The sequence below is a fragment of the Pristiophorus japonicus genome, chromosome 1, assembly GCF_044704955.1.
Source record: "Pristiophorus japonicus isolate sPriJap1 chromosome 1, sPriJap1.hap1, whole genome shotgun sequence".
In the NCBI taxonomy this organism is placed as follows: domain Eukaryota; kingdom Metazoa; phylum Chordata; class Chondrichthyes; family Pristiophoridae; genus Pristiophorus; species Pristiophorus japonicus.
In genome coordinates, this window is record NC_091977.1 from 493,081,503 (window position 1) to 493,109,127 (window position 27,625).

A 27,625-nucleotide genomic window follows, 5' to 3' on the forward strand; every position below is an offset into this window, starting at 1 on the left:
AACAGCATTGGACTATTGCCTGGAACAATCCATAACGGTAAAGCATGAACCGCACCTTCATACGACACCTTGACTACTGCACTGCCAATAACCGTTATGAGTTCTTTAGTGTACGTGCGCAACTTAGCGTTGACTGGACTCAGCTTAGGCCTCACAGCCTTAGTATCCCATAGCTTGTCGAATGTCCTCTGGCTCATTATTGATTGACTCGCACCCGTTTCGAATTCCATCAGTACCAGCACACCATTAAGTTTCACATTAATCATTCTCGATTGGCTCTTTGTTAGGAGCAAATACAGTCCATACACTTCCTCCTCTGGTATCTCGGATTGCATATCCGCATCTGCGCTATACTGGTCATCATCCTCCACATGGCATGTCACAGCACGCTTGCTCAATTGTGGACACATGTGCTGGAGATGCCCCACTCTCAAACAGCCTTTACAAATGTACTATTTAAACTGATACTGATGAGGCTGATGATTGCCCCCACAATGCCAACACGGTGAAATCGGATTCATTCCCATTGGTGGACTTTGGGCAGCCATAGGTTTCGTGTACGCAGTCGAGTAGGTCCTGCTATATGCAGCTCTGCAAAACAACGATACAATCTTGTTTACAGTACTTGCTGAGTTCCGATTTTTCAATGATATCTGCTTTAAGTTTTTGTCCGTTGTCATGCATGCCTGGGCAATCGTGATGGCCTTGCTCAAATCCAGCATCTCCGCCACCAGTAGCTTACGCAGGATCACCTTGTGATTGATGCCAATTACAGAGAAGTCCTGCAGCATGTCTCCCAACATGTTTTCGAACTTACACAGTCCAGCTAGACGTCTTAGGTCGGCAATGAATTCCGAGACATCCTGACCCTCAGAACGAACATGCGTGTAGAATCGATATCGTGAGATGTTGATGCCTTCTTCTAGTTTGAGATGGTCATGTACCAGAGCACACAATTCATCATAGTCCTTGTCCATTGGATTTGCAGGCGAGAGAAGATTCTTTATGAGTCCATAGATTTTCGGACTGCAAACTGTGAGGAAGACCACCCTGCGCCTGACTGCGTCAGTGGGTTCCTCCATTTTTTTGGCCACGAAGTACTGGTCCAGGCGAGCTACAAAATCTGCCCAGTCCTCTCCCTTCACAAATCTCTACAGAATTCCAATTGTGCTCATTTTTGCATGCGGAGTTTCTAAAGTTACCTCGTCGCCAAATGTTATGTGTGTAATAACTCGATAGACTGAATACTGTAAAGTAACACAGGTACAAACCTGGCTCTGCTTTATTAGGGCCCAAAATGACTACATTACATGATGGCTTGCCTTTTATACCTGGGCCGCACACACGTGCGTACAGCCCAATGACCTCCGACAGTTGCGCCACCTGATGGCTAGTAACCCCAAGCATACATACATGACAGGGTCAGCACAAGGGCCAGTCTGATGGGCGGACGTCGGTAGCACACCGACCTGCAAGGAATTGCCAAGCCCATGAGCTGAGCAAAAAAAAAGCAAAAAACAAAACAAAACACAAAAAAAAACACAGTAGATCATTATATTTCCTTTCAAAAGTTTTCTATTAGAGGTTGATCGTAGCAGCTCCCTATCTAAAGTGCCAGGTGGATATTACTTTTAACCTGTCTTGCTGACTGCCATGGTGCAGCTTACACTAAGGTGGCTTGTTTCTCTCTGAGCTCCCTGTAAAGTTGTCACTTTACGATCTTATTTTCATCTCCTATCCTGCTGAACCGAGATGTTGCAATTCAAAAAATAACTGGAGTCCTATAATCAATTTTGGCACAATCTGCACAGCAGCAAAAACTAATTGGCTTGCCCTAGTTTCCTAGTAAGATGCAGGACCTGGAGGCAAGTTAATGTTCACTTTCATTAGTTCAAAGTATAAAAGCTAGGGCCAAACGTCAACATGTTGGATTTCTTGATTCCTCCTGATAAGTCCCATTTACTTTGAAAGCTAAATAAACAGAGATCAGCGCACTGTGTTTTTTTTTGTGTTTTGTTTTGTTTTTTACTTTTTTTTTGGCACTAAAACCACAAATTATACAAGTGCCCCCTATAAAAGGGGAGAGGACACTAAAACCCGGCAATTAAAACAAATGAAACTTTAAAATATATAAAATCAAATTAAAATTTGTTTGCCGGGGGTGATGATGCACTCCAGTCCCTCCGGCGCCCACCTCTTGCGGAAGGCCGCGAGCGTACTGGTGGACACCGCGTGCTCCATCTCTAAGGACACCCTGGCCCGGATGTATGCGCGGAAGAGAGGCAGGCAGTCAGGCTGAACGACCCCCTCGACCGCCCGCTGCCTAGACCGGCTGATGGCACCCTTGGCCGTGTCCAGGAGCAGTCCTACGAGGAGGCCTTCGGACCTACCCACTCCCCTCCGCACAGGGTGCCCAAGATCAGGAGTGTGGGACTGAAGTGCAGCCAGAAATTGAGGAGCAGCCCCTTTAAATAATGGAACCGGGGCTGCAACCTCGTACACTCCATAAAAACATGGAACATGGACTCTTCCAGACCGCAGAAATTGCAGGCGGCCTGGGAGCCCGTGAGCCGACTTAAAAACTTGTTGCACGGGACTGCTCCGTGCACCACTCTCCAGGCCAAGTCCCCGATAAATAATGGGAGGACTCCCGCGTAGAGTGCCCTCCATCGGGGACCCCCGCCTCCTCCGGGCAGCAAGATGGTGCGCCATGGCAGACGAGGATGGCAAGTTTGAGAGTGTGCAGGAGCAAATGATTCTGTCCGGTTTCGAACCCGTGACCTGTTGCATTTTAGGTGAACGTGATAACCACTACACTACGGAAACGTTGCGCACTGTGTTTAACTGTTCAAATGACCAGGTGCTGCTTATATTGAGATGCCAAATATTTTCTCATTGATCTAAAGGGTGTGCACTGTGGGAGAAGGGGAGACAGGTGCAGCAAATGTAATCGGTATTGAAAATGTGTGCTTGTATTTTTTGGAGCCGAAGGTGGCTGCATGCTGCCTGGAAGTTTGACTCCATCACTGTTACAGTGAGACAGTATTAATCGATGGATGCAGGTGCTGCACTGATGCTTTTTCTCCCTGAGCCTGTAAAAATGTCATCTATGAAAATAATTCCAGGGGCTGTAGCATCACACTGTAGGGATGTTGGGAAGGAGATAATGGGAGGGACGCCATTTTTTTAATGGTACAGACACAGAATACAAACTTTGGTATTACCCATTTATTTACCGAAGGGTGGGGGTACAGGAATAATTTAAAATGTACCCATCCACGTGGCTCCAATCCAAGCCTGATATTGTAGGTTCTCCTTTTAACAATGAATTGAAGCAGCTAAAGTACAGTAATTAACCTCAGTGTGTGTGCTGTCCACAGTCCATATGGAGCCAGGGGTGGCAGGTATCCTTCAGTATCTTGCCCAACAGGCCATTCTGCATGCATGAGCCTGGACATGGAATGTCAGCTATTGGACCTTGGTACGGGCATTACAGTTATGGCCTATCCTATTCCGACCAGACATACACCAGCATGGTCTCTGCTTCAATCACTTACTCTGGTACTGCATTTCACCACCCTCTGTATAAAAAGAATTCTCCTGCTGTTGGTCCTATATCTCTTACATTTAAGCCAAGGCGGACCCCATCAGAATAATTGTAGTGAACTGCAAGCGCCAATCAGCTGTCTCCATGCAGCACCCGTGGCCTTCGAATTGCAGTGGGCTTGGATGCTGGCCGAGGCACACAGGTGAGTACGGGGAGCGTGCCTGCTCCTCCTGGCTCCACACTAAGGTCAGGAAAACTTACCTGCCAGCTTCCTCTGCGGCCTCCAGCGGGTCTTAAAAGGACCATCGATAAAGCCGCTGTCAAGTCTGAAAAATTAGTCAGAGCTTGCGGCAACACAAGCTGCAGCTACTGTTCACCAATTTTGGTAGCGGGTCTGGAAATAGGCACACGAATTTCATCAGGTTTAATGTTTTCATGTTTAATTAAGTATTCCAACATTTTCTCTATCACACATATATTCTTCGCTTTATTTGCAAAACACATGGCTGCTTTTTTCTGTTTTTAATACTCAAGCTCCATTTGGGCAAAAGAAAGATAAGGATTGTTAGATTTATTGCTCCTCTGAGGGTGCTGAGTTCTGGTATACCTCCCTACCTCTCTTCCCACCTCCCATCTGTAACTTCTTCCCAAAATTAGGCTCTATAACTTCGAACCCTTCACATTCTCAGTTGATGAGACGGAATGATTCGTATTCCAACTCCCTGTCTGCTTTTCCCAGTATCCAGTTGTGTTACCAAAATTTTGCCATCTAATTGTGTAACTGGTCATGTTGTTTGTGCCAGAAAACAGCTAAAAGTGCATTGAATTGTGAATAAAAAGTGTTAAAGAGAAAACACTGGAAATTCATGGCAGGTCAGTCAGCATCTGAATGAGAAAAACAGGTGAAAGATTTGAGTGTTTTTTTTGGCTCTGACCAGTTGTGGAACATTTGCAGTTTTATTTTTATCTCCTAGAATTTTATTCATATAAGTAGTTGGGTGACAGGCATTTGGCCTAAGGCCTAGTGAGACTTGGGTCTCTATGTATGATTTCCCTCTGCCCCTCCTCCGTCATCCCTCAATTCACGATCTCAGCAGGCTCTCCACCAGGACTGGTGGTGCAAATGGGGTTTAAGAGCTCCTGAGGAATATCGACAAACCAGCCGATGAATTGTCACAACGCAGCACTGCCAGAGGCCGAGAAGCAGGCTGTGTTTCTCCCTTATATCTTTCTCTTTTTTTCTCTCTCTCTCCCTCTTTTTTCTCTCTTCGTATCTCCCTTCTTTCTCTCTCTCTGGTTGAATATGTGATGCAAGGTTAAGGTAGAACTGAAGCAAGGAGAAAATGTGTTTGAAACAGCAATAATTATTACATAACAGCAATAATTATTACATAATAAAAGAGGTACTATTTCATTTTTTTTAATGATTTATTGGCGAATTATTTTTTGTACACATCGGGGGTGAAATTGCATTGCGCCCCATTTGGGGACGGTAACTTCCGGGAGGCGGGATATTTTGCATCAGGTACAGAAGTCCCGCCCCGCTCAAACTACCGCCCCCCCAAAGGAAATGGAGCGAAAAATAACGTGCTCCACTTCCTTTCTGGGGCAGTAGTGAGGCGGACGGTTCGTGAGTGAGGTGCAGCGCTACGCACTAGGCCATGTAGCGCTGCCGCATAGGAGGGGCTCTTTCCTTCAATAAAAGGAAGGGCCCAAGCTGCAAACTCTGCAGTGATGAAACGGGCCTCCCTGTGTTAAGTCCTGACTCTAATGTAGTGACTTACACGAGACACATGCTGAAGTCGAGGTCACTCAGGACCTACACCTTTAATTCCAGCTCTCCAGTGCTGCATTTGCCTAAGACCTCCCTTTATATAACCACAGTGGGACAGGTATGGAGTGTCTCCTGCAAGTGCACCCCTGGTGGTAAGGTATGCTTATTGTTACAGGTCATATCCAGTTACAGTCATGTATAGCATGGTAAGATACAGTTATATACAGTAATGTGAGATACATGACATCACCCTCCCCCAAGGTCTTATTGCCTTTATAGATTCAGTCTCTCAGGTGGTCTGCGCTCTCGCGTGGAGCGTCTTAGTTGTGGTTCAGTTGTTTGCCTTGGTGCCTGTTTTTCGTTTGGTGTGATTGCTGGTATCTCGCCTGGGCTATCTGTTTCGTTCGGTGTGATTGCTGGTATCTCGCCTGGGCTGTCTGTTTCGTTCGGTGTGATTGCTGGTATCTCGCCTGGGCTGTCTGTTGAGACTGCCCTTTCCTCAGGTTGTTCCACCTGTCTGTCCACCAGGTGTAGTGTGAGTTCCACATTGTAGTCTGCCTCTGGTTCTTCAGTGTTATCAGTGAATCTACTTTTTACTTGGTCTACATGCCTCTGGCAGGTTTGGCCATTGTCCATTTGTACAACCAGTAGCCTGTTTCCCTGTTTGTCTGTTTGTCTGTTATTGTCCCTGCAAGCCATTTGGGACCCCAGCCATAGTTTAGCACAAACACTTTGTCCCCTATCTCATTCCACCTCCCCCTCGAATTTCGGTCATGGTACATTCGAGGCTTAGCCTCAACAATTTCATGCATGTCTGGGAGGATTAACGAGAGCCTGGTCTTTAAGGTTCGTTTCATCAATAGTTGCACGGGGGGAACCCCAGTCAACGAATGCGGACAAGATTTGTATGCCAGCAGCAGTCGCGACAGGCGGCTCTGCAGCGTGGGACCTTGGATATATACAATAATGTTATATACAGTAATGTGAGATACATGACACCCTGGATCACTGGGGAGCGGGGGGGGTGCCGAGCCAACAGCCCGGCACTCAAGCAGAGTGCCGGGCTGACCGATCGCGGCACGGATCCCGCGATCGAAGCGCCAACGCGGTGCAGAAGAAATTCGGCTAATTGTTTTTTCAATGGCTGCCACCTCCCCTCTAAGTATTGCCCCATGAGCGGCCTGCCACCCGGTTCACATCCCGTGAAGCTGTCACTGGCATCACCCGGCACAGTTCCAGGGGACAATACCCGGGGACATTAATGGGAGGTGCAAAAGACCTCAATTTCTAGGATGCTCAGGATAAAGAATGGAACTCTTCCCAATCTGGACACCAGGTGTCACTATCAAGCAGTTCCAGGTCAGGCATGGCAATACGGCTTAATTCCAGTCTCAGAAAAGCACTACCTACTGCAGCAGCAATACAGTTCCACTTCCCACATGAGAAGTCCTTCTGACATCTCAATGCTTATGCTTTTAATGAATGTAATGAGTGGTTTAATGCTGCATAATCATACCCACTGGATTGGAAGAATACCCAAGCATAGGGCCATCAGTCAGGGCGAGAGTGAAATATAAATCTAACTCACTATCGACCATTGGCTTCACAAATATACCGAGGGAATGTATTGTATTTTATTGGAAAATTCTAAAAATAGTCACAGAATTCATGATGAATTGGCAGACCACGAAGGGAATATACTGTACTGGGGCAATAAGAGGTGCTCTTACTGCACAGTGTTCAGTTCCATTCGCAGATCCTCAGACAATGAAGCAGTCCGTGCTCACATGCAACAAGACCTGGATGACATTCAGGCTTGGGCTGATAAATGGCATGTAATATTCATATCACACAAGTGCCAGGCAATGACTATCTCCAACAACAGTCTAACCACCGCCCCTTGACATTCAACGGCATTACCATCGCCGAAACCCCACCATCAACATGCTGGGGGTCACCATTGACCAGAAACTTAACTGGACCAGCCACATAAATACTATAGCAACAAGAGCGTGTCAGAGGCTGGGTATTCTGCAGTGGGAGTGTCTCACCTCCTGACTCCGCAAAGTCTTTCACCACCTACAAGGCACAAGTCAGGAGTGTGATGGAATACTCTCCACTTGCCTGGATGAGTACAGCTCCAACAGCAGTCAAGGAGCTCGACACCATCCAAGACAAAGCAGCCTGCTTGATTGGCACCACATCCACCACCTTAACCATTCATTCCCTCCACCACTGGCACACTGTGGCTGCAGGGTACCATCTACAAGATGCACAGCAGCAACTCACCAAGGCTTCTTCGGCAGCATCTTCCAAACCCACAATCTCTACCACCTAGAGGGACAAGGGCAGCAGGTGCATGGGAACACCATTACCTGAAAGTTACCCTCCAAGTTACACACCATCCTGACTTGGAAGTATGTTGCCGTTCCTTCATCATCGCTGGATCAAAATCCTGGAACTCCCTCCCTAACCTTCACGGACTGCAGCGGTTCAAGAAGGCGACTCACCACCACCTTCTCAAGGACAATTAGGGATGGGCAATAAATGCTGGCCTTACCAGCGACACTCACATCCCATGAATTAATTTTTTTTTTTTAATTGTTGTAACCCAAACCAACCTGGATGAGATCACTTTACTCAGTACTGATAAGTAGCCAAAGTCAGAATGATTTGGTAAAAGAATGAAACGATGACCCAAAGATATCAGAGTGCTGCCAATTGTGTTGATGCACATCTCCACCATTTACATCTGTCAAATCAGAGGAGTACTTAATAAAATAAAATTCTCACTATTTTATTGGGATGATTCTAATTCAAACAGAAGTTGGTGTCATGGACTGTCATACAAAGTGCAAGACCCCAGATTCTGTCCCCTAGTCTGTACTGACTTTGTTGATCTCCGGTTTGTTGGCAGTAGGGAGAGGACAATTGGCCAAAGTTCCAACTCCTAACTAAGATCCAATAACCTCTGCTGGATATGCATTGTATGACATCAGGCGAGGATAGGATGGCCCACGATTCAATAGCCTTGTGGCATTCAATGTCAAGAACCACAGATGAAATAAGGCCACTTGGGAGAGGCACTGGGGGTACAGTAGGCAGCAGGCAATGCCACATCAGCGAAGGGCCAAAGTCTTGAGCAGAGAAGTAGAAGGGAGAAAATTAATAGATTTATATTTAAAACATTCCTCACCGGTGATAGTGGGATAGTGGTACACCAGTGCCTCAGTGCAGTGCTGAATGATTACCATAGGCAAGCATTACCCCTTGTGTGACATTACTTTGAGGTAGATGTTAACAGACATATTCCTTTCACAATTTGGTACAACTGAGTGGCTTGCTAGGCCATTATCAAGATGGCGGGTGTCATATTTTCAGAGCACACTAACACACAACCTGTAAGATGGCTGCAAGTTCTGAAACGATAACTTTCAGCCGTGGGGAATGGCCATTTTTCCATTTCTGACATTTTAGTGTCAGCATTAAACATTCCCAGGTCAGGCATAGTACAGTAGCACCCTTGTATTTGACACAGAGTAAAGCTCTCCCACTGCCCCGGCAATATGTCTGAATCCCAAACTCAGAGAAGTGCCCACTACTGCACCAAATTGGGCATTTCCAGTTTACACATCAGTCTAACTGACCCAGACTGACAGGTATGGGGAATCGTACTGGCACAATAGGGTGTTCATCTGAGGTTATATATTCCTTGAAACAGCTCCAGTGTCAAATTAAGGACAGTTTTGAAATGTGAGGACTGGATGGAGGCTGCACAAAGTCACTTAACTTAGGAGGAAGTCTGGGCTGGATTCTGGACTCTGAAGTGAAAGGACAGTGCAGTAACCCAGTGTGGCACCCTGCCCCTCCCACATGAAAAAGGCAATGCACATGTTGGTTGAGAGATAAATATTGGCCAGGTCACCAGGGAGAACTCCCCATTCTTATTCGAAATAGTGTCATGGGATCTTTTATGTCCACCTGAGAGGGCAGACACATTCATTGGGCTAACCTAACTGGTAGCAATGCGGTGGAGGAGGATTTCCTGGAGTGTATTAGGGATGGGTTTCTAGACCAATATGTCGAGAAACCAACCAGTGAGCTGGCCATCCTAGACTGGGTGATGTGTAATGAGAAGGGACTAATTAGCAATCTTGTTGTGTGAGGCCCCTTGGGGAAAAGTGACCATAATATGATAGAATTCCTTATTAAGGTGGAGAGTGACAAAGTTAATTCGGAAACTAGGGTCCTGAACTTAAGGAAAGGTAACTTTGACGGTAGGAGGCGTGAATTGGCTAGAATAGACTGGCAAAGAATACTTAAAGGGTTGATGGTTGATAAGCAATGGCAAACATTTAAAGATCACGTGGATGAACTTCAGCAATTATACATCCCTGTCTGGAGTAAAAATAAAACTGGGAAGGTGGCTCAACCATGGCTAACAAAGGAAATTAAGGATAGTGTTAAAACCAAGGAAGAGACATATAAATTGGCTAGAAAAAGCAACAAACCTGAGTACTGGGAGAAATTTAGAATTCAACAGAGGAGGACAAAGGGTTTAATTAGGAGGGGGGAAATAGAGTACGAGAGGATGCTTGCAGGGAACATAAAAACTGACTGCAAAAGCTTCTATAAATATGTGAAGAGAAAAAGATTAGTAAAGACAAACATAGGTCCCTTGCAGTCAGATTCAGGTGAATTTATAATGGGGAATAAAGAGATGGCAGACCAACTGAACCAATACTTCGGTTCTGTCTTCACAAAGGAAGATACAAATAACCTTCCAAATGTGCGAGGGGACAGTGGGTCTAGTGAGAAGGAGGAACTGAAGGATATCCTTATTAGGCGGGAAATTGTGTTAGGGAAATTGATGGGATTGAAGGCCGATAAATCCCCGGGGCCTGATAGTCTGCATCCCAGCGTACTTAAGGAAGGGGCCCTAGAAATAGTGGATGCATTGGTGATCATTTTCCAACAGTCTATCGACTCTGGATCAGTTCCTATGGACTGGAGGGTAGCTAATGTAACCCCACTTTTCAAAAAAGGAGGGAGAGAGAAAACGGGTAATTATAGACTGGTTAGCCTGACATCAGTAGTGGGGAAAATGTTGGAATCAATTATTAAAGATGAAATAGCAGCACATTTGGAAAGCAGTGACAGGATCAGACCAAGTCAGCATGGATTTATGAAGGGGAAATCATGCTTGACGAAACTTCTGGAATTTTTTGAGGATGTAACTAGCAGAGTGGACAAGGGAGAACCAGTGGATGTGGTGTATTTGGACTTTCAAGAAGCTTTTGACAAGGTCCCGCACAAGAGATTGGCGTGCAAAATCAAAGGGCATGGTATTGGGGGTAATGTATTGACATGGATAGAGAACTGGTTGGCAGACAGGAAGCAGAGGGTCGGGATTAACGGGTCGTTTTCAGAATGGCAGGCAGTGACTAGTGGAGTGCCGCAGGGCTCAGTGCTGGGACCCCAGCTCTTTACAATATACATTAACGATTTAGATGAAGGAATAGAGTGTAATATCTCCAAGTTAGTGGATGACACCAAACTGGGTGGCGGTGTGAGTTGTGAGGAGGTTGCTTAGAGGCTGCAAGGTGACTTGGACAGGTTAGATGAGTGGGCAAATGCATGGCAGATGCAGTATAATGTGGATAAATGTGAGGTTATCCATTTTGGGGGCAAAAACAGAAGACAGAATATTATCTGAATGGCAGCAGATTAGGAAAAGGGGAGGTGCAACGAGACCTGGGTGTCATCAGTCACTGAAAGTGGGCATGCAGGTACAGCAGGCGGTAAAGAAGGCAAATGGTATGTTGGCCTTCATAGCTAGGGGATTTGAGTATAGGAGCAGGGAGGTCTTAATGCAGTTGTACAGGGCCTTAGTGAGGCCTCACCTGGAATATTATGTTCAGTTTTGGTCTCCTAGTCTGAGGAAGGACGTTCTTGCTATTGAGGGAGTGCAGCGAAGGTTCACCAGACTGATTCCGGGATGGCTGGGCTGTCATATGAGGAGAGACTGGATCAATTGGGCCTTTATTCACTGGAGCTTAGAAGGATGAGAGGGGATCTCATAGAAACGTATAAGATTCTGACGGGACTGGACAGGTTAGATGCGGGAAGAATGTTCCCGATGTTGGGGAAGTCCAGAACCAGGGGACATAGTCTTAGGATAAAGGGTAGGCCATTTAGGGCTGAGATGAGGAGAAACTTCTTCACTCATAGAGTTGTTAGCCTTTGGAATTCCCTACCGCAGAGAGTTGTTGATGCCAGTTCATTGGATATATTCAAGAGGGAGTTAGATATGGCCCTTACGGCTAAAGGTATCAAGGGGTATGGAGAGAAAGCAGGAAAGGGGTACTGAAGGAATGATCAGCCATGATCTTATTGAATGGCAGTGCAGCTCGAAGGGCCGAATGGCCTACTCCTGCACCTATTTTCTATGTTTCTATGTTTAACGTGTAATCTGAGATACAACACCTCTGACAGTGCAGCACTCCCTCAGAACAGCACTGGAGTGTCAGCCTTGATTTTGTGCTCAAGTCGCTGGAGTGGGACTTGAACCCACAATCTTCTGACTCAGAGATGTGAGTGCTACTCACTTTTTTTTTATTCATTCATGGGATGTGGTTGTTGCTGGCAAGGCCGGCATTTATTGCCCATCCATAATTGCCCTTGCGAAGGTTGGGGTGAGTTGCCTTCTTGGACTGCTACAGTCTGTGTGTTGAAAGTATTCGCACAGTGAATTTGTCGTCACAAGTTGGTACAACTGAGTGGCTTGCTAGGCCATTTCTGAGGGCAGTTAAGAATTAACCATGTGGTCACATGTAGTCTGGAGTCACATGTAGGCCAGGCCAGGTAAGGATGGCAGATTTCCTTCCCTAAAGGACATTAGGAAACCAGATGGGTTTTTACAACAATCCGATGAGCACTGGGCCCTATATTTAATTGAGATACTCAGTTTTATTTTTGTTCCCATTCCAATTGTCTCCCCTCCTCTCTCAGTGCCGAGTCAGGCCAGTACTTCAGCTAAATGATCAATTTTTCCATTTGAGCCTCAACAGGCTAATCGGCTGTAAAAGTGTCGAAGCAGCAACTGATGCCATCTTCACTCAACTCGTGGCACTTTACAGCAGAGGCCGCTGGATTGTGATCAGGATCCTACCTGATTTCCACTCCCTGCTCCCAATTCCAGGGATCTAAGGTCAATTATAGCATCCAAATTGCTGCACCCAACTGATATTAGTTAACTTGCAAAAGCCAGGGATGCAACCTGGGACGTTCCAAGTGTCATACATTTTATAGACTGAGCGATCGCTGACGGGTCAGTGGCAGCTCACCAGTGCCCCTTTGCTAATTCTGTTATCTCTTCCTCACAGGGCCTCCTCACCCAGGATTCCAAGGCAGCTTCAGAGGGGGACGAGAACTCCACAGATTTCGTCCACCCGTATAACCGCACGCAGTACTGCCACTGGCCCTGTCAGTGTCCGAAGCGCATGCCCAGGTGCCCACCCGGAGTTAGCTTGATGATGGATGGCTGCGAGTGCTGTAAGGCATGCGCCAAGCAGCTGGGCGAGAACTGTACAGAGGCAGACACTTGCGATTACCACAAAGGACTGTACTGCGACTATAGTGGGGACACCCCTAGGTACGACGTAGGAATATGTGCATGTAAGTGAAATATATATTTTGGTAACTTACATAAAATAAATACATTTGTGGGAGATTTAAAGGGACACATCACTCCTGGAGGACAAGGGCTGCTCATTCAATCTAAAGCGCTCACTAGAAAGGTTGTGGCAAATATCAATTGCTTCTCAACGTTCAGAAAGCCTTCAATAGGTGCCACATGAAAGGATTGCTCCACAGCTTGAGGCAATGGGTGTACCAGATAACACGTGTAGATGATAAGGATTTGATTGAAAGAGGGGAAGCAGAATTAGGCGTATGATTTCAGGCTGGGGAGCTCATTGATTACAGGAACCCAGGGAGCAGTGCTGCAGCTCCTACTGTTCCTGTTCTACATAAACAACCAGGATTCAGAGACACATTGGAAGGAAAAATGGGGTACAGACTTGCTGAATGACGTTCAACTAACTAGGGAAGAGGCTGAAAGAGATCTGGGAGGTGATAGGAGAACCTCAGAAGTCTGGTATGAACTCTCAGCACAGCACACAAACAAGCCATTCAGCCCAAACCATTCTGTTGGTATTTATGCTCCACACGAGCCTTCTCCCACCCCTCTTCATCTAACTCTATCAGCATCTCTGTTGTGTCCTTAGATGCTCTAAAAGTGACTCCACGAAGCAGTGTGTTGTACTTGAACTGTAGTGACCTTAGTCCTTTATTTGCTAACTCCAGAGTGAGGATCACACCTGGTGGCCTGCCTTTTATACTAGGCCAGGCACACCTGTACAGTTAACCGACAAGTATCCCACTGCTGTGCCCTCTGGTGGCACACCTTGTGATAGTACCAACAGTAGCCATGTAGGACACATGATAATCTCCTTCTATTCCTTTCTGTTGTGCTCATCTATCTTCCCCTTAAATGCATCTATGCTATTCGCCTCAATTACTCCTGCCGTCGTGAGTTCCAAATTCCTACCACTCTTTGGGTAAAGAAATCACTCCTGAATTCCCCATTGGATTTATTGGTGACTATCTTATATTTATGGCCCCAGTCTCCCCCACAAGTGGAAATATCTTCTCTGCACCCTCCCTATCAAAGCCCTTCATCTGTTTTTGCCCCCAAATTACTGCTCTTTTCTGCTGAAACTGCTGACTGCCACTGGAGTACAGCTCTGGACTGCTACTGGAATATATCACCAAAGCAACATACTTTCATGCCTAAACAATGACTATCAGCAGGCTATTTAACCATAGAAAGCATCACACTTGAGCTCAATCATGTTCTTTATGTTCGCATTTTCGAGCAGGGGTCATTGGATAGCAATCAATAGCAGGAGACCAGCCTGATCCTGTTTACCCCTTCCCTACCGCAGTGATGAAAGTTACAGTATGACTGTCCAGGGTAAGATCAGCTAATTCTACACTAACAGTAGGACTGCCCTGAGTAAGATTATCTAATTCAACTCAGACCAAGCATTGAACCTGGAACTGAATCAGGTTACATGGAAATGTTATACACAGACTGTTTATTATGTCACTGGGCTGGTCAAATTTACACTCATCTATCTGTTACCACTGTTCATTGGACTGGCTGTTGACTTTGTTAGGTGTTTTACTGGAATTTTCAAACCGTTAACCTTCGTGAAGCTTGGGGAATTTATCAGCAAGTTGGGGTTAAGTGCGCAAGACCCATGTGCTACCAGCTTGCAGCACTGACATGCTATTAACCCCAATATAAAAACATATATAGCACCTTTAACCTAACTGCTTCACTAATGACCTTTGCCTGTCCTTACCTGGTCTGCCCTATATATGACTCTAGTCCTACACTAATGTGTTTAACTCTTAACTGCCCTCTGAACTGAATGGCCTAGCCAGCCACTCAGTTATAACAAACCACAACATCAGGGCAATTATATCTGGGCAATGAATGCTGGCCTTACCCAAATCCCGAGAATAAAAGAAAGAGAAATATTATATCTGAAAACATACTAGGAAATCTCTCGTGGTGTTGCTCACAGTTAGCCAAATTAAATGGTGACCCTGAAATTGCTCTCCTACATACCTGGGGACATGCAGTTCCCATACACAAAGGAATGGATAAGGTGGCAGAGACCTGTGACAGCAGCCCTCCTCTCCCATTACTTTACACTAGTACTTCTGAGGCTTTCCACAAGGGCCGTAACCACCGTAACAGGTACACGCATTGGAAGAGAATAGAAATGTGACTCCGACCACATAATTTCCCTGTCGGAATGCTGTTAGGTCTCTCAGTTGGAGGACCCCTGAAGAAATTGGTGGCAGCTGTTGTGCCCTCTGCCTCCGCTCACATTGGTGAATCTCAGAGGGACAGCCTGCAAGGCAAAGAGGCCTAAAAGAGTGAATGGCCCTTCTTCCAACAGGGACCCATTGGATCCTCAGGCCCTTTCACTGCTGTTTTTGTTAAGCCCCTTACAGAGGCTGTCTTTCTGCTCCCCAATTCTGGGCCCAGGCTCTGACCAGATGGTGTCCCTGGGCCCGGGCAGATCAGGGCTAATAAGTTAAATCTACAAATACTTGCAGGTCCAAGCCAGGTCAGGTGACTTGACCTTCAAGGTGCCCTGTGTTTGACTAAAGCTTTAGCACAGGGGAAGGAAAGAAATATCAGGAGCAATATGACTTTTAGGTGTGTTTGTTGTAACAGGCTGAGAAGGGTTACAGTGCCACCTGTAGAGCAGGTAAGAATTACAGGTGTTCATGTAATATTGGAATCTTTTTAAAGTAACAGTGCCATCCTCTGGAGGAAGTAAGAATAGCAGGAATTACTATTATTGTTACCATTGATTTGAATCATGACAGAGCAAATAAATTAATTGTTTTCCTATATTAAATATTAAATAATATATGAGCTTGCTTCATAGGTTTAGAATGAATCTTTCATTTTGTTACTTTTAGATATGGTTGGAGTAGGGTGTGAGCTCAATGGAGCCAAATATTCCAATGGACAAAACTTTCAACCTAACTGCAAGTACAAATGTACATGTGTGAACGGTGCTATTGGCTGCATCCCTGTGTGCAGGCAGTCTCGACCTCCACTCGTCTGGTGCCAGAACCCTAAACGTATTAAAATGCCAGGAAAATGCTGCGAGAAGTGGATCTGTGACGAGTCGAAGAAGCTCAGGAAGACAGCCCCTCGTCATGTGTCCATGTCAGGTAGGAGAATGCGAACGTAAAGAGGAATACTCATGTTCTGGTTCAATAGAGGTTTCTGGAGATCTTTGTAAATTGCCTGACAGGGCGGTGGAAGCAGATTCAATAAAATCTTTCAAAAGGGAGTTGGATAAATACTTGACGGGGAAAAACTTGCATGGATATGGGGCACATAAGTGAAACTAATTGGATAGCTCTTTCAAAGAGCTGGCATAGGCACGATAGGTCAAATGGCTTCTTTCTGTGCTGCATCATTCTATGATTCAATGATCCTTCTGCTCCCCCTCCCCTCCCCTCTCTGTCCTCCCCTGAAGGTGCTGATGCTGACTGGAGTGGGTTCCCAGCCTCTAGTACCTTGTCCAAGTGACATTTCTTCATTTGTGAACTACGACAATGTTTCTCAGCAGGCTAGTTGATAGTAGGGGTGGTTGCAGGGGGGCGGGGGGGGGGGGTGGGGTGGTGGTTGGGGGGAAATCACAGCCAACTTGACTATGTACTCAGCAGCACATGCACACGTGCCAGCAACAGTCACCGGATGCTAATCACAAGTGGGAATCCTGGATGGTTTCCCGTCTCTAGCCCACGGGCACTGAAGCCAGTTTTGCCATTCAGTCCTCCATCCCAGCTGAGATCAGCTAACTTAGCGCAGACCAGATATCGAATTCGGGACCTTCCCAGTCTGTGTGCCTCAGTTTCATATTCCAGGGGAGTATGACCACTGAGAAACTGGGCTGTTTAAGTCATTATGGCATAATTGATGTCAGTGACAGATGTGCATATGTGGAACAGATTCCCTGCAAATGTAATTAATTCTGGGTCAATTGATGCCTTTAAAAAGGTCTGACCCATTACTTGTCAAAAAAGGAGTTTGAGGGTGGTTGATATGTTACTGTAGATGTTTGCTTCAGGGTTGGGAAGAAAGTATAGACATCTTGGTTAGGGTGCGGAATCAATACTTGATGTAGTCATGCAGCAGAGTGTGAAACGAGCAGATTTGAATATCCGAATGGCCTTTTCTCATTCTAACCCTTCTAATGTTATGATGTTGCCTATATGATCGCCACTCCAAATCTCAATTGACCGCTTTACCTTCTAAAAAGACTCACACTTAAATACTTTGTCCATACATTTCAGTTGTGTGGGATGTACACATTTCATTATTAAATTTGTCATCTTCTCGCTTTGGTAATATCGCCTCAAAATTCTTGTGTCCTCTTCTCGATCAGTCACAGGCAGTTCGAGTAGGTCTGACGTAGGCATGCACTTTTCTCGTTGATTCAAAAGGGAATTGGATAAATACTTGAAGGGGAAAGAATTGGAGGGCTGTGGGGAAAGAGCAGGGCAATAGGACTAAAAACAGAAAATGATGGAAATCTCAGCGGCTCAGGCAGCATCGGTGGAGAGAACATTTCGGGTCGACGACCCTTCGTCAGAACTGGAGCGTGTTCGAAAAGAACACATTCTTAAGAAGCACTGAAAGGAGGAGGGGAAGAGAGAACAAAAGGGGACGGTCTGTGATAGGGTGGAAGGCAGGAGAGATTAGAGAGACAAAAGAGATAATGGGCCGAATTTAAAAGATAATACCAGGGGTTAGAAAAACATTAGTCAAGATAGGGTGTGAATGGCGGGATAATGGCCAACTGTCATTGGAGAAAAGGAGAAAAAAAACATAGGCTCGGTGGGGGGTGGGGGTGAGGGAAGGGAGACAAAGATTGGTTATGCAATAAAATTGTTGAACTCGATGTTGAGTCCAGAAGGCTGTAAAGTGCCGAAACGAAAAATGAGGTGCTGTTCCTCGAGCTTGCGTTGAGCTTCGTTGGAACAGTGTAGGAGACCGAGGACAGAGAGGTCAGAGTGGGAGTGGAGTGGAGAATTAAAGTGACAGGTGACCGGAAGCTCCAGGTCACACCTGCGGACTGAATGGAGATGTTCTGCAAAGCGGTCACCCAATCTACGCTTTTTCTCCCCAATGTAGAGGAGACCACATCGTTAGCAGCGAATACAGAATACTAAATTGAAAGAAGTACAAATAAATAGCTGTTTCACCTGGAAGGAGTGTTTGGGGCCCTGGACAGTGGGAAGGGAGGAGGTAAAAGGGCAGATGTTGCATCTCCTGCGCTTGCACGGGAAGGTGCTGTGGGAAGGGGAGGGGGTGCTGGGGGTGACTGCGGAATGGACCAGGGTGCCATGGAGGGCGCGGTCCCTTTGGGATGCTGAGACGGGAGGGGAGGGGAAGATGTGATTGGTGGTGCGATCATGCTGGAGGTGGCGGAAATGGCGGAGGGGAATAGGACTAATTGGATAGCTCTTTCAAAGAACCAGCAGTGGCACGATGGGCCAAATGGTCTCTTTCTATGCTGCATGATTCTATAACTCCACTTGGCTTTGAATCAGCACAAAACCACCCTATAATGTAGCTCTAAATTACCACAAAGGTGGCCTATATTTCAGCAGGCAGGTAACTGTAAAGGAAATGTTACACTTTGTGCGGCCAATTGTGCCACGTGTTGAACCTACTAAAGAAAGAAAGACTTGGATTTATATAGCACCTTTCATGACCACCAGACATCTCAAAGAGCTTTACAGCCAATGAAGTACTTTCGGAGTGTAGTCACTGTTGTAATGTAGGAAACACAGCAGTCAATTTGCGCACAAGCAAGCTCCCACAAACAGCAATGTGATAATGACCAGATAATCTGTTTTTTTGTTATGTTGATTGAGGGATAAATATTGGCCAGGACACCGGGGATAACTCCCTTGCTCTTCAAAATAGTGGCATGGGATCTTTTACATCCACTTGAGAGAGCAGACGGGGCCTCGGTTTAATGTCGCATCTGAAAGATGGCACCTCCAACAGTGCAGTGCTTCCTCAGCACTGCACTGGAGTGTCAGCCTAGATTTCTTTGTGCTAAAGGTCTTGCTGCTATGTTTTTGAATATTTGGGACGCAGAGAACAGAAATGGCCATGGCGGCTTTAGCAGGACTGGGTTGAGAATGATACTATCTCTGTTGTTGACACTCCCGTGTTCCAGCTTACACCAGCGAATCGGAAGTGTGGCGCCAGAACTGCCTGGTGCAAACTACGCCTTGGAGCACCTGCTCAAAATCTTGTGGAATGGGAATATCGACAAGGATTTCAAATGAAAACGACCAGTGCCAGCTGGCAACAGAAAGGCGCCTTTGCTACTTACGGCCCTGCGACATTGACATTACGAAGCATATCAAGGTAATATCAGTCTTATTTGATGTCATTGAATTCTTACTCCCAAGGCTATCCCAGTTTCTCGCTGGATAAATGCAGTGTGGTATCAAGCCACACAGACCAGGAAGGTTCTTGATTCGTCCTCTGGTCTGTGTGAATCAGCTGTTCTGAGATGGACCCCTGTCTTCAGAAGGGAAAACAATTAGGCAGAGTTAATGGTCAATTGCTGCCCAGTGATTCCTGCTAGAATCAAAGTCTATCCTAATACCCTCCCACTCCCCTGGCATGGTCAAACACCTTGTCAGTACTTACTGTCCAGATTTACACACGAAGAATGGCCACCTAGACTAGATACTAGCAGCAGAGCAATCATGACGTAATGTCTTCAGCAGAGGAGGGGAAAAAGGGGCTGAGTATTGGGGAAGGGGAAAACCCTATTCCTTTCCTGATGGAGTCCATACAGGAGAGATGGGGCAATAGGAATACTCAGGTTGGGAGGAAATCATCAAATCACTGCCATTTCTCAATCTAAAAGAAATAATTTTGGTGGACAAGATTGACTCTGTCAAAAGCAAAATACTGCAGATGCTGAAAATCTGAAATAAAAACAGAAAATGTTGGAAATACTCAGCTGGTCAGGCAACATCTGTGGAGAAAGAAACAGAGTGAATGTTTCAGGTCGATGACCTTTCGGCATATCAACTCGTAACAACCATGGTCAGATCTGAGATTCTAAAACTCCATCCAAACCCCCAAAATCTAATTTCCAAGAGTCAAGCACTGGATTTACGGAGTCAAAAAGAAGGCCAATTTAGCAGAAGATTTTGTCTGGTCGCTATAGTTCTGATTTTGCAAGGCTTGGCTGGCGATGCAGGGCCTCATTAAAAGCAAGCAGGAAAGTGTGCCTGATTTGTAGTGTGATGGCTTTAAGGCAAGTTATAGGCTAAGTTAATAGAGGCTGCACTGGTGGACACCCCAAGCCCTGCTTCAGTGTGAGTTATGTCAATTTCAAAGTCTTCTGGTCAGTTCCACCCTTAAGAAAACTGTCCCCATCAAATTTGACACCACTGATTCCTCTGATTCCTGAGCTACTGTTTAGGTGCCATCAGCTTTAACGCATTTGTTATATATGCAGACTATAGATATACTCTCTGTGTAGTTACTGTATAGTTGCATAAGATGGAAACTTTTTTACCTGATGTATTATCAATAAGTTTACACAATGTATATACTATGCTGGAACCACTAGAGGGTGCAACTGATGGAGACTGGGGTTTCCTGCCCTGGTGGCAGGGGCTGTATAAAAGGGCAGCCACCATGCAGCTGCCTCACTCTGGAGTTACAAATAAAGGACCAAGGTCACTACAGTTTGAGTACAACACATTGCCTCGTGGAGTCATTTATAGGTACATCACAAACATAATAGCACTGATTGGTTTTGTCACGATCAGTCTTTATGTTTGACTTTTTGAATAAGAAACAGTTTTTCTTCTTTAGGATGTGTTGCAGAATGCTGTTAGTAATTTACACTCAGTGATTGAGGCACTAGAAACATAGAAAATAGGTGCAGGAGTAGGCCATTCGGCCCTTCGAGCCTGCACCGCCATTCAATAAGATCATGGTTGATCATTCCCTCATTACCCCTTTCCTGCTTTCTCTCCATGCCTCTTGATCCTCCTAGCCGTAAGGGCCATATCTAATTCCCTCTTGAATATATCCAATGAACTGGCATCAACAACTCTCTGCGGCAGATGTTCACCGTTATATCATCCACCCTTCTATTTGCGAGGGAAAACTAGTCCATAAATGGACTAATAATCCCGAGATACTGAATTGAAATCCCATGATGACAGCTTGAAAATTTGAAATTCGTTTTTCTTTAAATCTGCAAATATAAAAATACTGGTATTACAAAACATGATAATGAAGCTGCCGGATTCCGAACATTCAAAATTGACGGGTATGAAAAGAACATCTGCTTTTATACTCTATCCCCCTTGCAATAAAAGCCAGTATTCCATTTGCCTTCCTGATTACTTGCTGTATCTGCTTACTAACTTTTAGTGTTTCATGCACAAGGACCCCCAGGTCCCTCTGTACTGCAGCACTTTGCAATTTTTCTCTATTTAAATTATAATTTGCTTTTCTATTATTTCTGCCAAAGTGGATAACGGAAGTATTAGCTACTTTAAAGTAATGTCCATGCTAAAATAACAGACAGAGGAATGTCATACTAAGGTTTTGAGATAATATCACCAACCGTAATAACAAGGCTACAGGGACTCGTCTCTGTTGGTGTGATAGTGACCAGCAGCCTCTAGGTGTCCTCAGCGCAAAACAGATTTGAGGTAGAATACTTGGGGGGAGAAATTACCCCGATTTGGGGTGGTAACCTTCCAGGGCCAGGACTGTTATCGTTCGACCCAGATGCCCCGCCCCCGACGCAGAATGGGGCACCCCTCAATGGAAGCAGAACGCTGTCTCCGGTGCTCTGCTTCCTTGGAGAGATGTTCCTGGGCATGGTGCTGAGTCCAGCGCCGCACTCAGGCGTAGTGCTAACGCGCAACAACGCCCCTCCCCTTCATTTAAAGGGAAGGGTCGCTGCACACTCTGCAGGTCCTTCAGTGGTCAGCCACTGGGCCATTAGGGACACACTAACCGGGCCAGCAGCCCGGCACCCAAAACGGCATGCCGGGCTGCATGATGGTGGCCCGGTCGATGTGATGGTCGCCATTGTCGGGACGACGCAAGAGTCGTCCGACAAAATAAAACGCCAGTCCGGGGCGCTAAATGCCTCCCCTTTAAGGGGCGCCCTGGCAGCGGATGTCCGCCAACTATGCAACCCGTGGGGCAATTTCCCCCGCGGACACAATCAGGCTGGCACAGGGCGGTAAGGGTGTCAGCGCGCACAATGATTACGTTGTCGCCTGGAGTGTGCCGGCCGGGGTACCAATCGCGAGGTGCGGCGCCATCGGATCAGCACCCCCCCCAAGTCTGCGAGGCAATTTCCTGGGAGGCACCCTCCTTCCCCAGGCGATAAATCCATTGTGCCATTAAAGACCCCCGGATGAATTAACGGGGCTACAAAAAGGGGAAAATTTCAGCCCCCTGGTGTTTAACACACGTACTGAGGATGTCTGGTGGCAGAACTTCAATGCTGCACCTTCATTTTTACTATGCGACACTTTCCAATAGCCCATTACTTTGAGAGTAATTAGTCTTGTCAGTTCAGTTGCATTTACATCATTGAGCTGGACTAAACAGGAGGCACTCCTAAATGCTCTCTGGAGGGAGAAAATAACATTTTAAAATACTATCACTTTTAATTCTTTCACTTCAGCACCACTGCAGTGAGGAGTGGTTAGGGAAGCTGGTCGTATTTCCTTGGGAAAAGGGAAAATGTTGAAGTAATTTAATTGAGATCTTCTGGATTGTGAAGGGAATTGATAAAGAGTATTCAACCAAGTTTCTCTTTTTGCAGGAAGGAAAAAAGTGCCTCAGCGTCCTGAAGCAGGTAGAACCCATGAACTTCACCTTGTCCGGCTGTGTGAGCCAACGCACATACCGGCCCAAGTACTGCGGTGTCTGCACAGACGACCGATGCTGCACTCCCCAGAAGTCAAAGACCATTGAGGTGAATTTTGTCTGCCCCGACGGCCTGAGCTTCTCCAAGGACCTGATGTGGATAAACTCCTGTTTCTGCAACTTGAGGTGCAAGAACACCAATGACATTTTTGCAGATCTGTCATACTATCCCGACTACTCTGAAATCTCAAATTAAATGTTTTTAATTGATGCCCTTCGATTGACGGACAACAGAATTAGTGGGAAGGCTGGAATAATATATATATTTTTATCCTGGGGTAACGAAGGCGATCTCGCACCTGTCATTAGTGAGTTGATTGTCTGAAAAATACGAGTTCCCTATCTCAGCTCTAAGGAATTATTATTTTCTACAAAAAAAGATACATTTATTTCATTTATGAAAATATCCAACAGAAAATGTTAGAAAAATATTATTTACTGTGATGTCACTTTAATATTTAGGTCAACCTCCAAATACAGTGTTCACATGGTTGCATTTCAAGCCAGTAATGTGTCTTAAACATAGAAACATAAAAAAGATAGAAATTAAAAAATGGGTGCAGGCCATTCGGCCCTTCAAGCCTGCACCACCATTCAATAAGATCATGGCTGATCATTCACCTCAGTACCCCTTTCCTGCTTTTTCTCCATACCCCTTGATCCCTTTAGCCGTAAGGGCCATATCTAACTCCCTCTTGAATATATCCAATGAATTGGCATCAACAACTCTCTGCGGCAGGGAATTCCATAGGTTAACAACTCTCTGAGTGAAGAAGTTTCTCCTCATCTCAGTCCTAAATGACCTACCCCTTATCCTAAGACTGTGTCCCCTGGTTCTGGACTTCCCTAACATCGGGAACATTCTTCCTGCATCTAACCTGTCCCGTCCAGTCAGAATCTTATATGTTTCTTTGAGATCCCCTCTCATCCTTCTGAACTCCAGTGTATAAAGGTCCAGTTGATCCAGTCTTTCCTCATATGTCAGTCCAGCCATCCCTGGAATCAGTCTGGTGAACCTTCGCTGCACTCCCTCAATAGCAAGAACGTCTTTCCTCAGATTAGGAGACCAAAACTGAACACAATATTCCAGGTGAGGTCTCACCAAGGCCCTGTACAATTGCAGTAAGACCTCCCTGCTCCTATACTCAAATCCCCTAGCTATGAAGGCCAACATGCCATTTGCCTTCTTCATCGCCTGCTGTAGCTGCATGCCAACTTTCAATGACTGATGAACCATGACACCCAGGTCTCCTTTTCACCTCCCCTTTTCCTAATCTGCTGCTATTCAGATATTATTCTGCTTTCGTGTTTTTGCCACCAAAGTGAATAACCACAAATTTATCTGCATTATACTTCATCTGCCTTGCATTTGCCCACTCGCCTAACCTGTCCAAGTCACCCTGCAGCCTCTTAGCATCCTCCTCACAGCTCACACCGCCATCCAGTTTAGTATCATCTGCAAACTTGGAGATATTGCACTAAATTTCTTCATCCAAATCATTAATATATATTGTAAAGAGCTGGGGTCCCAGCACTGAGCCCTGCGGCACTCCACTAGTCACTGCCTCCCATTCCGAAAAGGACCTGTTTATCCCAACTCTCTGCTTCCTGTCTGCCAACCAGTTCTTTATCCACGTCAGTGCATTACCTCCAATACCATGTGCTTTGATTTTGCACACCAATCTCTTGTGCGGGACCTTGTCAAAAGCCTTTTGAAAGTCCAAATACACCACATCCACTGGTTCTCCCTTGTCCACTCTACTAGTTACATCCTCACAAAATTCTAGAAGATTTGTCGAGCATGATTTCCCTTTCATAAATTCATGCTGACTTGGACCGATCCTGTCACTACTTTCCAAATGCGCTGTTTAATAATTGATTCCTACATTTTCCCCACTACTGATGTTAGGCTAACCGGTCTATAATTACCCGTTTTCTCTCTCCTTCCTTTTTTAAAAGTGGTGTTACATTAGCTACCCTCCAGTCCATAGGAACTGAGCCCGAGTCGATAGACTGTTGGAAAATGATCATCAATGCATCCACTATTTCTAGGGCCATTTCCTTAAGTACTCTGGGATGCAGACAATCAGGCCCCGGGGATTTATCGGCCTTCAATCCCATCAATTTCCCCAACACAATTTCCCACCTAATAAGGATATCCTTCAGTTCCTGCTTCTCTAGACCCTCGGTCCCCTGGTACATCCAGAAGGTTATTTGTGTCTTCCTACATGAAGACGGAACCAAAGTATTTGTTCAATTGGTCTGCCATTTCTTTGTTTCCCATTATAACTTCACCTGAGTCCAACTGCAAGGGACCTACGTTTGTCTTCACTAATCTTTTTCTCTTTGCATATCTATAGAAGCTTTTGCAGTCAGTTTTTATGTTGTTGGCAACATTCCCCTCGTACTCTATTGCCCCCCTCCTAATTAAACCCTTTGTACTCCTCTGCTGAATTCTAAATTTCTCCCAGTCCTCAGGTTTGCTGCATTTTCTGGCCAATTTATATGCCTCTTCCTTAGATCTAACACTATCCTTAATTTCCCTTGTTAGCCACGGTTGAACCACCTTCCCTGTTTTATTTTTACTCCAGGCAGGGATGTACAATTGTTGAAGTTCATCCATGTGATCTATAAATGTTTGCCATTGCCTATCCACCGTCAACCCTTTAAGTGTCATTTGCCAGTGTATTCTAGCCAATTCACACCTCATGCCGTCGAAGTTAGCTTTCCTTAAGTTCAGGACCATAGTTTCTGAATTAACTGTGTCACCCTCCATCTTAATAAAGAATTCTACCATATTGTGGTCACTCTTCCCCAAGGGGCCTCGCACAACAAGATTGCTAATTAGTCCCTTCTCATTACACATCACCCAATCTAGGACGGCCAGCTCTCTAGTTGGTTCCTCGACATATTGGTCAAGAAAACCATCCCTAATACACTCCAGGAAATCCTCCTCCACTGCATTGCTACCAGCTTCGTTAGCCCAATCTATATGTAAATTAAAGTCACCCATGATAACTGCTGTACCTTTATTGCACACATCCCTTATTTCTTGTTTGATGCTGTCCCTAACCTCACTACTACTGTTTGGTGGTCTGTACACAACTCCCACCAGTGTTTTCTGCCCTTTGGTATTCCGTAGCTCCACCCATACCGATTCCACATCATCCAAGCCAGTGTCTTTCCTTACTATTGCATTAATTTCCTCTTTAACCAGCAACACCACCCTGCCTCCTTTTCCTTTCTGTCTATCCTTCCTAAATGTTGAATACCCCTGGATGTTGAGTTTCCAGCCTTGGTCACCCTGGAGCCATGTCTCTGTGATGCCAATTACATCATATCCATTAACTGCTATCTGCGCAATTAATTCGTCCACCTTATTCCGAATAATCCTCGCATTGAGGCACAGAGCCTTCAGGCTTGTCTTTTTAACACACTCTGCCCCTTTAGAATTTTGCTGTAATGTAGCCCTTTTTGTTTTTTGCCTTGGGTTTCTCTGCCCTCCACTTTTACTATTCCCCTTTCTATCTTTTGCCTCTGAGTCCCTTTTATTTCCCTCTGCCTTCCTGCATTGGTTCCCATCCCCCTGCCATATTAGTTTAACTCCTCCCCAACAGCACTAGCAAACACTCCCCCAGGACATTGGTTCATGTCCTGCCCATGTACAGACCGTCCAGTTTGTACTGGTTCCAGCTCGCCAGAACCGGTTCCAATGCCCCAGGAATTTGAATCCCTCCCTTCTGCACCACTCCTCAAGCCACGTATTCATCTGCGATCCCTACTCTGACTTGCACGTGGCTAGTCATATAATTACTACATTTTTGGTACTGGTGTTTAAAAGCCATTTTCCCCCGTTTAGCTCAGTTGGTGGCAATCTCTCCTCTGAGTTACAAGGCTGTGGGTACAAACTCCTCCAAAGCCTATTCAGGCAGAAACTTCCATGCATTGCCAAGGTAGTTCTGTACTTTTCTGCTAAGAATTTAATTTGAGGTCTTGTCTTCCTGTTCAAGTAAAGGATTAAATTCCAGTGGTATTATTAATATCCAATGACATTAGCTGTGGCTCAGTGGTAGCACCTTTACCTCCGAGACAGAAGATCATGGGTTCAAGTCGCACTCCAGAGACCGTATGTAATCCAGGCTGCCACTTCAGAGCAATACTGAGGGAGAGCGGCACTGTCAGAGGTGTCATCTTATGGATGAGACGTCAAACTCTTCCGTGAATGTGAAAGATCCCATTGCACTATTTTAAAGAAGAGCAGAAGTCCCAGCTAATGTTTATCCCTCAGCAAACATCACTAAAAAACAGATTATCTAATCATTACTGTTTTGGAGACTTTGCTGTTGCAAATTGGCTGCTGCGTTTCCTATATTCCAACAGTGATTGCACTTCAAAATCTACTTCATTGACTGTAAAGTATTTTGGGATGGCCTGAAGTTGGGAAAGGTGCTACATAAATGCAAGTCTTTCTATTTCTTTCTTTTGTTTGAAGAAGAGCAGAGACTTCTCCCAATGTCCTGGCCAACATTCCTCCCTCATACAGCATCATCAAAAGCACACATTATTATCCGTTTATTAATTTCATTGCCATTTATTCAACATTGCAGATGTAGGACTGCTGTCGCATTTGCCTCCATAACAACAGTCAATGTACTTCAAAAATTATTAATTGGGAAGTACTTTAAGATAGTTC

General features: G+C 45.5%; 1 protein-coding gene across 1 annotated transcript; it reads left to right on the forward strand.

The window, feature by feature from the left end:
* Nucleotides 1–2,710: 2,710 nt before the first annotated feature.
* Nucleotides 2,711–23,338, forward strand: ccn4b (cellular communication network factor 4b). Its single transcript, XM_070888396.1, has 5 exons — nucleotides 2,711–2,860; nucleotides 12,707–12,998; nucleotides 15,891–16,148; nucleotides 19,178–19,371; nucleotides 22,829–23,338. The coding sequence occupies exons 1-5, from the start codon at nucleotides 2,711–2,713 to the stop codon at nucleotides 23,126–23,128; spliced, it is 1,194 nt and encodes a 397-aa protein (XP_070744497.1). The 3' UTR covers nucleotides 23,129–23,338.
* Nucleotides 23,339–27,625: the final 4,287 nt, after the last annotated feature.